Raw genomic sequence first — 13,244 nt, 5'->3', positions numbered from 1 at the left:
CTTCATGTTCCAAGTAATTTTGGATTGTATTTCTGGACCTTTGGTATATGACACTAAGAACTGTTTTATTTAACTCCGTAGAGAATGTTGGGTTTTTGTTGTTGTTTGTTTTTAGCTTGATTCAGGCGCAAGTTCCAATCTTCCTTCTGTGACTGTGATTCCACTGTTGATTCAGTTTTAAAATTTTGCAGGGTTATTTGAATTTGTCCCATATGTGTGCCATCTAGTAATTAGTCTGGGAGCCAAGTGAAATTGTTACTTTAGTTCTCAGTGTCTTTAGTATGCTAATTTGGATAAGAGCGGTGCATATTCAGGTGAAAGAAGTGAGCCCAGGAGATCCTACAGAACTTTATGGAATTGTTTTCCCTTTCCACTATCTGTATACTAGTTTCAGGTTTTTTGAGATTTCTCTTTTTGGATCTCTGGTCAGAAACCACCTGTTTCCTCAATTGTTCCACATCTAGTACCATTTGGTGGAAGAGTAGACAGGGGAAAAACTGATAAAAGGCTTTGGATCCACTATCTTGCTGGCTTAACTTAATCAAATGAAAAAGTTTCTTTTCCTTTAGGATTTTGGCTCCTGTGGTCTCTTGTTGATAACCGTTGTTGCTGCTACTATCGCTGTGGGAGATCTTGGAGTCTGTGACTTCAGAGATTAGAGAAAATGGGTTGAATACTCCCACCTCCATGAATTGTCCCCAAGATTTTCTCTGAACTTTTAGGGTTTTTCTTTTCTTTTCTCTTCTTTTTCTGACTCCTTTGGCCAGATATAGGGGGATTCTTCTGCATCTTTTTCTGAATGATAATGTTCACTTTCATATTTGAGGCTGCATTGGATTCACGCTGGAGAGATGTTGGAGGTAAAAGAAATGCAGAGTTGGTCGTGAGTGAATTATAGTTTTCTTCCCCATTCTGCTTTTTTCTCAGTAGCTGTACTACTTGATCTGCAAGTAGCTGCATTATCCATTCTGTCCAGGTTTTTACAGTGGTCAGTTAGAGAAAAAAGGTATTCTGTGTTTACTTCATCTTACCTAGAACTGGACTCCTGTTATGTTTTGAGAATATACTGGATATAAGCACATATACTGGATATAAATCAGATAATGATTTACAAATATTTCCCCTGGTTTGTGGCTCATCATTTCATTCTATTACAAGTGTCTTTTAAAGAGCAAAAATGCTAATTTGATGAAGTACAGTATATCTTTTTTTAATATTTGTACTTTTGAGTTCAGATCTAAGATATCATTGCCTAATTCAAGGTCAAAAAGATTTTTTCCTATGCTTTATTCTATGAGTTTTATAGTTTGAGGTTTTACATTTATGTCTACGATCCATCTTAAATTTTGTATATGAAGTGAGATATAGATTTAAGTTCATTTATTTGGATATGGTTGTCAAAATGTTTCAGCGCCCTTTACTGTAAAAACTACTGTTTCTCCACTGACTGCCTTTATATTTTTATAAAAAATTTTTTTTCCATATATAAATGGTTCTATTTCTGGACTTTATTCTGTCCCATTATTCTATTTGTCTTTTGTGGTAAAATACACATAATATTTATCATCTTAGCCATTTGTAAGTGTATAATTCATTGGTTTTAAGTACATTCATAGTGTTGTATAGTTATCACCGTTACCTATACCCAAAACTTTTATCACCCTCAAAATAAACTCCTTATCTCTTAAATAGTAACTCTCAAATTATTTCTTCCCAGCCTCTATTCTACTTTCTTTTTATATGAATTTGTTCCAAGTACTTCATATAAGTGGATTCATACAATATTTGTCCATCTGTGCCTGGATTATTTCATTTAGCATAATGTTTTCAAAGTAATCATGTAGAAACACAAAAATTCCATTCCTTTTTATGGCTGAGTACTGTTCCATTATGTGTGTATACTTGGAGATTGTTGAGTTTCTTGGATTTGTAGATTGATGCCTTTCATTAAAATTGGGCCATTTTCAGCCCCCAAGATTTTCAGCCATTTTTAATTCAAATATTCTTTCTGTCCCTTTCTTTCTTTCCTTGCCTTCTAGGACTCCCACAATTCTATGTATTGATTGATTTGGTGGTGTCCCTCAGGTAACCTAGATTCTGTTCATTGTCTTTATTTTATTTTTTTGCTCTGTTCAATTATATTGTCTTCACTACTTTTTTCTGTCTGCTCAAATCTGCTTTTGAGCCCCTCCAGTGAATTTTTCATTTTAGTGATTGTAACTTTCAGCCTCAGAATTTCTTTTGGTTTCTTTTTATAATGTATTTCTCTTTATTGATATTCTTATTTCATTCATGCATTGTTTTCCTTTGTCTTTCCTTTGTCTCCTTTGTCTTCCTTTAGTTCTTTGAGCCTCTTAAAAAAAAAAAAGATTTTATTTATTTATTTGAGAGAGAGAGAGATAATGAGAGAGAACATGAGAGGGGAGAAGGTCAGAGGGAGAAGCAGACTCCCCTTGGAGCTGGGAGCCCGATGTGGGACTCAATCCCAGGACTCTGGGGTCATGATTTTAGCCAAAGGCAGTCACTCAACCAACTGAGGCACCCAGGTACCCTCTTTGAGCCTCTTTAAAAAGACAGTTTTTAAAAAGTCTTTGTCTAGTGATCTCAATGTTGGGGCTTCCTCAATCAGTGTCTGTCAGTTAATTTTGTTCCTTTGAATGGACCATACATTTCTATTTCTTTGTATGCCTGTGATTTTTGCATTTTTTGAAAACTGGACATTTAAATCTTTTAACGTGTTAACTCTGAAAATCAGATTTTCTTCCTTCCCTCAATTTTGCTCTTTTTTTGTTGTTTTTGTTTTGTTTTTTATTGTTAAAGGGTTTCTCTGTGTTGTGGATTAGGCAGAGTTGAAATCTCAAGGTCTCTTCAGGTCTTTTTGAGCCAATGTCTTTCCTTGAGCCTGTGTGATGGTGGCTTTCTAAATTCCTCTATATATTTATTTGCTTTTGAGTGACCTAATCCTTAAATGTGTGATTCCCAAAACAAGGGAAAGGGCAGGGCAGAAACCCAAACATATGTCATTCTTTCAAATGTTCTGGAAGCAGCTCCAGTCAATAGGGGTTAAAACAATGGTGGCCAGACTCCCTGAGGGCCAAGATTTCCATTGAAAGCTGCAAGCTTCTAAATAGAGCTCAAAGATGGTTAATACAGTTCCTGCCAGTACAGTTGTTGTGTAGATAGAGAAAGGGATTCCTGGTGCTTCCTACTCCTCCAACTTCTCTGGATCAATCTCATATAATCTTTTATAAAGTTCTTTCTCAGCTGTCCTGAAAGGAACCAAGGGAGGAAGTCTTCACTCCTGAGCCATTGCTTTAGAGACTAGAAGAATGTTCTTTAGATCAGACTAATGAGGCAGTAGGACAACCTCCCAGCACCCTACCCCCACCCACCCACAAAGAATGTGGTAAATCAGAAAGGTAAAATGTAGACTACCTGGGCGACCATGTTGCCTCACTTGAACATGGACCTTCCAAAACCAAAATCCTGGTATGTCTGGGTCTTGTTTCACTTAAGAAACCCCTTTTCTAGGGGCTGGGCCATCTCTCTTTTGGTTTATCTTCAGTTGCATGCAGACTACAATTTGGGGCTCACATGCCGAAAGCAATCTTTTCCTGACTCTTGGGAGTGTTCCTTTGTCAAGTGCACCTAAAATGAATACAAAGATGAATCACAGGAGATCCCAGTTCTCCAGGGCCCGGAGTTAGATTGAGTGGTTGCTCTTAACTAATACTAAGTAGAGTGTATGGCTCTCTATTAGTGGTGTTCAGTACATTCTGCTTTGATCCTAGAGAACAGCAATTTTATTGATTTTTTGCATCTCAGTGCATCTGTACCCAGCACATATTTGTTGAATTAATACATTGGGTACAACAGTTGGCTAGATTCTCTGTAAGAGAATCTGCCAGGACCCTCATTTGAACCTAATAATCGCATATGCAGATATATGTATGAACTTTTGTAGACTTAAGTATAAGTAGTCCCTACACCAGTGATTCTCAAACCTTGCTATTCATCAGAATCTCCTGAAAAACTTTCCCCAAACTCTAATTCCTATGTTTTAACCATAGAGATTGTTTTAGTAAGTCAAGAGTGGGAGCCAGGAATATGTATTTTTCAAAGACCTACCTGCATTATTGTGATAGGCAGCTGGAGTGGAGGACCACAAACCTTTGACTGCCTAAGACAATCTAGTAGTCACAGCAGAGGATATAAAGTGCTTTCTCTTATTTAAGGAGATTCTGGGGGAAACATTATAGCATATAGTCAAGAGCAACAGTTTTGGAGTGGGGAGATTGTATTCCATTCTCAGTGTAGTCACTTTCAAGCTCTTAGCCTAAGACTAATCTTTCAGAGCTTTGAGTTTTTTTGTTTTTGCTTTTATAGAATAGGGACTATAGAGTTACCATTAGCACTTAGGTAAAAGCCTTTCTTAGCAAAATACCTTTTTTACAGTATACAATAAATGTTGGCCAGATTTATTCTGGTGTACACATGTTCTACTGGATTAGTTTGTATGCAGAATATACTGCAGTATACCTTCTCCAGTCAGTTCTTTAGGAAACTGGCACGGGGACGGTGGTGGTTTTCCCGTCCCCCAGTCAAGTGAAGGTCAAAAGCCAACAAAAAAGGAGGGGACTATTGGTGCTGGTTGCTTTCTGGGCTTCAAGTGCTGTGCTACATATGTCCACCAGGGGCCGCTGAAGCTAACTAAGCGCAGAGCACAAATGAGGCAAGCCCCTGCGCGTGCTCACTGGGTGCTGCGCGCGTCTAAGAACCCCGCCGCGCCGCTCTAGACTTCAGCTGCTGTTTTTCTGGTGGCTGCCCCAAACCAAACCTCTCTGGCTGAGTACGGCAGCACTTTGGGGACAAAAATATTCCTTTTTTCTTGGCTCGGCCTTGTACTTAATCGTTCCTTGCGCAAATCGGGCGGCAAGTATTTGTGTTTCCACTGCGCTGCAGTCCCGGAGGCAGGGGGAGCCTGAGCCCGGCGCGGAGTTCGGGCTGACTGGGGCCTGGGCCCTGCGAGTCTGCACCGCTGCGCGGATGTTGCGATGGCTGATCGGGGGAGGCCGAGAACCTCAGGGACTGGCAGAGGTAAACCCCCCAGGCGATCCTGCCTGCCCCGGTAGAGGCCGAGCTTCCCTGAGCGGTGGCTTCTGTCTCAGCCCCACTCCGGGTTCAGACGCCGGAGACCCATGCAGAGGCGGAGTCTGCGTGTTCGGAGGCCGTCGAGGGCGTGGTTGGCGCGGGAGGGCGGGCGTAGAGGGGTTAGGGGTGGGTGGGGCACGCTCTGCCTGTAGCGAGTCTGAACTGATTCTCCGAAGACATGGGAAGTAAATACCGCCTTTTCAAAAGGAGGAAACTGAAGCTGTTATGTATGTTTCCACAACAGGCTTAAGGACTAGTCTTCTCCGTTCTTAAACTAGCTTCATGTCAGTTATGAAAGTTTCTGACTTAACTACCAACAAGTGGTGACTGCACCTTTTTAGTTTATTAGAATTGGTGTCACTTCCCAACATCAACCGAGGCTTGCTCAGGGAATAGAAAATCTATTTGATTATTCAACAACAAAAATATAAAATTGTTTTTAAAAATTAATAATTTGCTTCAAAGTCAAGGAAATGATTTTGTAATTAACTATTTTTTGGTTCCCTAGTCACGCTTTCTTTATGGACTGAATAATTGGATTGACTGTAATTTACATTTGAAATATTGAGAATAAAATAATTTTGGAATCTTAAAAGGATTGAGGTCTGGAATTTATTTCAGATGCCACCCGGGAATTAGAATTTGTACATGGATTCCCTTTTATTTCTCGTAGAAAATAGTTATTTTGATGGTTAAAAATAAATACTTGGGGTTGTGAGTCAGCAGCCTTATTTCTCACTTTTAACTTCCTTATAGCTTTGCAGTGGAGGCTTACTGTCTATAAAAAAAAATATTTCAGATCAGGTTGATTTCAGATAGGCTGAAATCTTAAACATTCGGGAATAGTCATAGATAATATATGTGACATGATGATTCTATAGTCACCTGATTACTTGATTAGTCACATAATTTCATTAATTCTGCCATGGACAGTAAACTTTCATTTGAGGGAAGTGGTACACAATTTTCAAATTTCTCACTTCTGCTTTTTTCATCAGAGCCACCAGTAGAGGTGAGATGGGATAAGTTAAAAGCACCCACTGCTTTGGGGGTGATTTTTTGTGGAAAACGTTTATGCATGTTAGGTTATATAATTTGTACTTTGTCAGAACCATTGATTTTCCTTCATTGATGCATTGTGTCTCTGCTGGGATGATTTTGCCCTTAAAGCATATTTGGCTATGTCTGGAAACATTTTTGATTTTCAGGATGGGGAGATTAGATTTCTGTTAGCATCTGGTATGTAGAAACTAGACATACTGTTGAATATCCTACAGTGCATAGGATAGTCCTCAACAGCAAAAAATTACCCAGTCCAAAATCTCAATAATGGCAAGTTGGAGAAATTGCAGTTCAGAGGTAAAGAACCACTTATCATGAAATGGTACCGGGTTTGACTACAGAAAGGGGTGTTAATCAGACCTACCTTACAGAATAGTTGAGTGAATTCTATGCCATATGTGCTTTGCACAGTGACTGGCATCTGGGCAGTGAGTGACGTAATACTCTGTAAATGTTAGTAATTATCTTTATCAATATTATTTTTTTAAGATTTTATTTCTTTATTTGATAGAGATCACAAGTAGGCAGAAAGGCAGGCAGAGAGAGAGGGGGGAAGCAGGCTCCCCACTGAGCACAGAGCCCGATGTGGGGCTCGATCCCAGGACCTGAGCTGAAGGCAGAGGCCTAACTCCCCGAGCCACCCAGGCACCCCTCTTTATCAGTATTATTGTCCAAACATGAATTTATTGAATTTATCCACTCTGAAGGATTTCATGCTTTCGTTTATTGAGTCAGCAATCATGTATTGAGTGACTGTCATGTTTTCCGTACAGTTTTAGTCTATATTTACCCTTTGAGCTGCAGGTTTATTTCTGTCAAGTTTTGAGAACACTCATTCTGAATACTAAGTTGGATTGGCCCATTGATTTTTTTTTTTTTTTTTTAGGTCAGGAGGTTTATTGAGATGTAATTTCTTAAAATAAAATTCACCCTTTCTGTAAATTTATGGTGACTTGAAAATACTAAAATTTATAGCAAGGGTGAGAATCCCCCCCCCCCCCTACATTGTTTTTAGTTAACAATCTGAAGAGTGATGATCTGAGTTTAAGGATACTTAGCTCAGTTCTAACAAAGAGGAAAAATTTCATGATGTGGATTTGTAGTAAGAGAAATGTTGTATGTTAAATTGGTAGTTAACTGATATTAGGGGAAATAGTATATAGTATTAGAACATGGTATCTAACAGATTTTTAAGTCTTGTATTCTTAGATGAGTAACATGCAGTTTTATTTCAGTATGTTCTTTTATAATAAATCGTTTAATCTCTTTCTTTCTCTCTTGTTTTTTTTTCTTTTTTCTTTTTCCAATGCAAGAAATCTCCTTTACAGACTATAGGTGAAGAACAAACCCAGAACCCCTACACTGAACTGCTTGTACTGAAAGCTCATCACGATATTGTACGATTTCTGGTGCAGTTAGATGAATGCAGGTAAGAAGCTCTAGTTGTCCAATTGCATACTGTTTGGAAGAATTTTTAGGGAATCGTATTTTTTTTAAGACTTTATTTATTTTTTGGACAGACAGAGATCACAAGTAGGCAGAGAGGCAGGCAGAGAGAGAGGAGGAAGTAGACTCCTTGCTGAGCAGATAGCCCGATGCGGGGCTCTATCCCAGAACCCTGGGATCATGACCTGAGCCGAAGGCAGAGGCTTTAACCCACTGAGCCACCCAGGCGCCCTGGGAATCGTATATTTAAAAACAACTTCATAATATCTTTTCTAAAAATTTCAACTGTGATCATTACTAACATTTACTAGAAATTGACATCTGCATCTTGATCAAATACGTGCCGAAGTCATTTTTGCCCAGAAGTCAGGGTGTTATATCTCGTTACTTGATCTTGATCCTTGTTTAAGGTTTTTTGTTTTTCTGTTGTTAGTGCTTAGTAATATTTTTTGTTAGTTTTGTGGAAGGGACTGAATTTAGAATTTGAGTGGGAGTTATGTTAAGGTGAACCTAAATTTGAGAAACAAATATAGGGAATGTTTAACTATGAAGTACCGACCAGGAATGTGCTGTTTTTAGTGGAATGTAAGGTAAGTAATCTAAATCTTTTATTATTGAGGAAATTCTTTTAAAATGTGCATTATTTTCTTTCTTGTCAACATGTTCAATGTTGTGTTTAAGTGCATATAGAGATGAGGTATGTAGGTTTTAGGACTGTAGATTTAGCTTATTACTGATCTTTATATCTGTTTATTAAGCCCTTATTCAACTAAATGCTTAGTAGCATGTAGCATAAAAACAATTAGAATTAATTTTGTAAGTATTTAGTATTTATCTTCTCTAGAATCTAAACTTCATGGGGGAGGCCTGTTTTTCTCATTCACTGTGGTATCCTTAGTACCTGGCACAGTGCCTTACATGTAGCAGGTGATTGATGTTGTTGAGTCAGTGACTCCCTGGACTATTAAGTGTGCATGTTGCATGCCATCCTAACTCCCTAACCCTCTGTCTGTTTTCCCTATCATTTTTCCCACTTTCATCTCTGATTTTCTTTTTTACCTTTGATACTTGTTACTATCTTTTTTTCTTTTTCAATTTTGACAACATGAGTGACTGCTGTTGTGATTATTCCTAATTCTGACCATCACTTCTAATGTCTATTAACCTTGTCTTCTTGCTGCCTGTTATGTCTTTGGTATTGCTTTTCGCCTGTGCAGGGCAAGTCTGGCACTACCTGGAGTAGGTCAAATTTTACAGGTTAGGGGCATAGTCCTGCACAGAACTCCCCTCACCTCCATCAGCAGCTGCAGTGTCCAGGGGTGTCAGGCCATCCCTCACTTCTGACCAGCTGGCTACAAATCCCCACTGCCCTCAGTTTGGATATTTACTAGAAGCACTGACAGAACTCAGGAAAGCACTGTTCTTAGGATTACAATTTTATTATAAAGGATACAGGCAGGACTAGCCAAGTGCAGAGATGCACAGGACTAGGTCTAGGAAGGCCTCAAATGCAAAGTTTCTGTGTCCTTAGAACATGTCCTTAGAACATGTCACCTTTTAATATATACACTCAGTGTATATTACTATCAGGGAAGCTCACTCAAGCTCTGGTTATCCAGAGTTTTTACTGGGGTTTATTAATAGGAATGACTAAGTCATTTGCCATCTGATTGAACTCCATTTCCAGTCCTTCTCTCCCTGCCCTGTCCCCACACTCTAACGCCAGGTTGAATGGTCAGGCTAATATCTGTGGCTCAAAGCACAGCCCTCTAATTACATGGTTCATATTTCCCACATGGCTAGACCATATCCTTAAATTGTCTAGAGGGCCCAGCGTGAATCATCTCATTTGCATAAACTGAGGTGAGGTGTGAGGAGCCCAGCTCCATTCTAGAAACCAGGGACACAATCCAGCCAAATTATGTTATAACGATATGTTCCTCATCTTTTGCTTGAGATTTGCTTCTTATATATATTACTAGCCTACAGCACTGTTTCGTTGTCATATGAGCCAGCCATAAACAATAGTATAATAATCTTCAACCTTTTTAGTAGTATTCATTGTTGATATGTTCTGAGAGACATTAGTCAGCCAGCCAGCCAGTCAGAGCTTTGAAACTAAACATTTCTGGAAATAGAGGCTATTTGGACAGCTAAAGTTTATTATTTTACCATGTTAAGTTGCTAAGTAGGTTTAAAAAAAAAAACAATTTCTTGGCCCATAATCATTAACATTTGGGTCTTAAGGAATTCTCAGATGATGTTGTCTGAGAAAGTTAAATAAAAAATATACAATTTACTTCCAGGATGCGATCTTTAACTTTTTATATAGAATAACCGTTAAGATTCCATTTTCATTGTTATCTGTCCTGTGAAATCTCCTCTTAGCTCTATTACACAAAAGAAGAAACTGCAGAAAAGGCCATCTCGTAGAATAATGATCATTGTGCAAATGCTGATATTTGATTGCATTTTCCCCCACAGTGATGCTCCTGTATAAATCAGTTGTTTAATGAAGTAGTATATGTTCTTTAAACAGTAAAAAAATTTACAGACAAATGTATCAATTCTTTATTGCTCTCTCAAATACCACCCCAAACGTAGTGGTTTAAAACAACCTGCTCCTGACTAAGCTCACTAACTGAAGGTAGCTATTGGGCGAGGCTCAGCTGGGTGGGCTTCAACCCCCGCCCCCCCCCATCTGTGCTGGGATCAGCTGATCTTGTTTTAGGTTTACTTAATGCATCTCTGGTTAACAGGTAAATTGGCTGGGGCTGGACGGTTCATATTGGACTCAGCTGGGATGGCTGGGCTTTCTCTGTATGGTTGCTGAAGTGCCTGTGCACATAGTGATCATGGAGCTCTAATACAAGCGAAAGGACAAGCCCTGATGTAAAACTCCTCAGGACTTGTATCATGTTTGCTGCTGTTTCGTTAGCCAGAGCAAGTCAGGAGCTGGCACAGACTCCGAGAGTGGCTAAATAAACTCTACCTCTTGAGGGGAGAAGCGACTAAGTCCTATTGCTAATGCTGCTAGACACAGGAAGGGAGAATAATTTGTGGCCATGTTTGTTACTGATCACAGGGAATCTGAATGTCTAGAAAGATATGAAAACCCTGCATTTTGGCTTTTACAATAAAGTGTAGATATTTCCACATGAGTCACATTTAATTCTTTGTGCTCATGCTGTTATTGTGTGAAAATTTATATCTAGTTAGACACAAGGTTTTCCTGTCAAAGACCTGTAGAAGTTTCAGTGTGTTTTGCTTTAAAAAATTTAATTCTGCACTGAAAAAAGAACAACTACCACCATGAAGGAGTCACTACTGGTAAGGAAGATGTAAGAAATCTACAAACTATAAGAATATTCATTTAAATAGATATTTATATTTTTCATTTCATTTCATATTACATTTTCATTCTTAATTTAGTAGGTTAGATAATTTAGAATTATCTTTACCATTGCTAGTGTACATTATTTGTGTATGGTCAAATTACAGAAATATATATTATTCTTTTTATGTTTTTATTTAATTTTTGTCGACCTTACATTCTAGTGTTTTGGTCAGCTGTTGTAATCCAGGTTTCACGCTTCAGGTCTTTAGATAATATCATTTTATTGAGAATTTTGCAGAAGGATTTTCTTGTTTTCTTGGCGGCTCAGCTAAAATCAGTGAGTGGAAAATTTTCACAGATTGGTTTTTGAAGATACCAAATAAATCCTGTATAACCTAACAGACAGCTGCCTTTTCTTTTCTTCTTACTGTTTTTTGAACGTGAAGTGAGGGTCATATTGATTGGGAGATCACTAAAGAAGGCTAAGCCTCAGCAAGAGTCTTCCAAAAAATGGACTGTGCTAAAATTGCATGTAATACTCTAGCACTTGACACATTAAACTAAACTGAGTTCATAACACATTTTAAGAATAGTTTTCTTTGTTGCTTATTTGACCATTCCTTGCTCCTCCAGGAAACAGACAAGGTTATGTAGGATGGTGATCATGACTGGAAAAGAATCAGGTGACCCATGAAATGCCAGAGTACAGAACAGAATGTGCCCCCAGGATAGCTGGTGAAGCTGTACATTCACAAGGGTCTAAATAAACTCGGCCAGTTTGGTAATTCACTGACAACAAACAGTATGTTACATCTTTAAGGAAACATTCTTAAGCTAAAATTATCTTTCTCACTAACATTCAGAGAATAGAAATCAGTAGTCAAGGTGATTTAGACCCTTTTAATACCTGAGTGCCCAGCAAAACAGATAGCAAAATGGAATTGAGCACACAAGTGGTTTATTAGAGACATCAATGAAGGGAAAACAGAGGAAGCAGGATTAGACAAGGGGAGCTATCTCAGACTGTGGCTCTCTAGGCCCAGTGGGGACCTCTGGAGGAAAGAATGCTCTTTAGAGGAATTCTGTGTTAAATAGAAATAAATGGGGCTTTTAACCCTGCCTTGCTTAGTCGTTTGCTGAAGGCCATCCAGGAATGTCCATGGCCCTGTTTAATTTTTTTTGGCTAGGAGCCAACTGAGATAGTATGACTTTGGCTTGAAAGCTGAAGTGGACCCTAAAGTGAACAGCTGGAGGCATGTTAACCACATTCCTCAGAGCTGGGCAGCTTCCTCTCTTGAAGGGATATCTGCAAGATGTATGTTGCCTTTCCTATACAAACTGTATCTTGGGATCAGTAATAATGGTTGGGAAGAAATTTCTCCTTATGGAAGAATTCAAGCTAGGAAGGATCATGAATTTGGAATATCGTAATTTTGCAACCTCTGATAACAAATTTAGACAGTTTATTGTTGGCTGGTAACATCACATGCTCACAAAACAAAGACTACCAGAAATTACATTTCCTTTTGGAGTATATGAACTCCCAATGAAATGGCCCTACCGAAAAGTCAGATTTAAATCTGATTAAGTCTCTAGATATATCAATTTACCGGAAATATAGGGGACAAAGGTGCATGTTGAATGATCGCATAGGAAGGAAGCTAGCAAAATCCAGACTGTGAGAACTCTATGAGGCAGATGTTTAATTGCAGGGAGAAAACTAGAAGAAGGAATGAATAGAATAGACGAGACTTCAGAGATAATCCACCACTGCAATTATGAACTTTATTTAGATCCTGCTTCTCATAAACTTAAAAAAATCCTGAGACAGGGAAATTTGATTCTTGAGTACATGGTGATATTAAGAAATTAAATGGTTTCTTTAGTCCTGATATAAAGGAGTTCTAAAAGATACACACTGAAATATTTACTGATGACATGTAGTTGGTGTATTTACTTCTAAGTAATTTCCAGGGGTGCTTGGGTGTGTACAGAGGAAACAGTATTGGCCATGAGTTGATAATTATTGAAGAGAGATGAGGAATACCTGGAATTTTTTTTATACTGTGTATACTTGAATGTATATTTATCTGTGATAAAAAATTTAAAAATGATATATATTTGATATAGAGGAAATAATAATGCCAATTTTTTCTTTCTTTTTTTTTTTTAAGATTTTTTTTATTTATTTGACAGAGAGAGATCACAAGTAGGCAGAGAGGCAAGCAGAGAAAGAGAGAGAGAAGAG

General features: G+C 38.3%; 1 protein-coding gene across 1 annotated transcript in view; it reads left to right on the top strand.

Moving 5' to 3' along the window:
- The first annotated feature begins 4,745 nt into the window (after positions 1-4,745).
- WDR41 (WD repeat domain 41) overlaps positions 4,746-13,244 on the top strand; it is a 43,904-nt gene continuing 35,405 nt past the window's right edge. Inside the window, exons 1-2 of the mRNA XM_059175298.1 lie at positions 4,746-5,097; positions 7,527-7,642. Of these exons, the coding sequence (XP_059031281.1) occupies positions 5,047-5,097; positions 7,527-7,642 (167 nt within the window). The 5' untranslated portion in view covers positions 4,746-5,046. The remainder of the gene's footprint in view (positions 5,098-7,526; positions 7,643-13,244) is intronic.

The sequence above is a fragment of the Mustela lutreola genome, chromosome 5 (assembly GCF_030435805.1).
Source record: "Mustela lutreola isolate mMusLut2 chromosome 5, mMusLut2.pri, whole genome shotgun sequence".
Classification (NCBI taxonomy): Eukaryota; Metazoa; Chordata; class Mammalia; order Carnivora; family Mustelidae; genus Mustela; species Mustela lutreola.
Note: the sequence above shows the minus strand (reverse complement) of the source record. Positions and strands in the feature narration are given on the sequence as shown.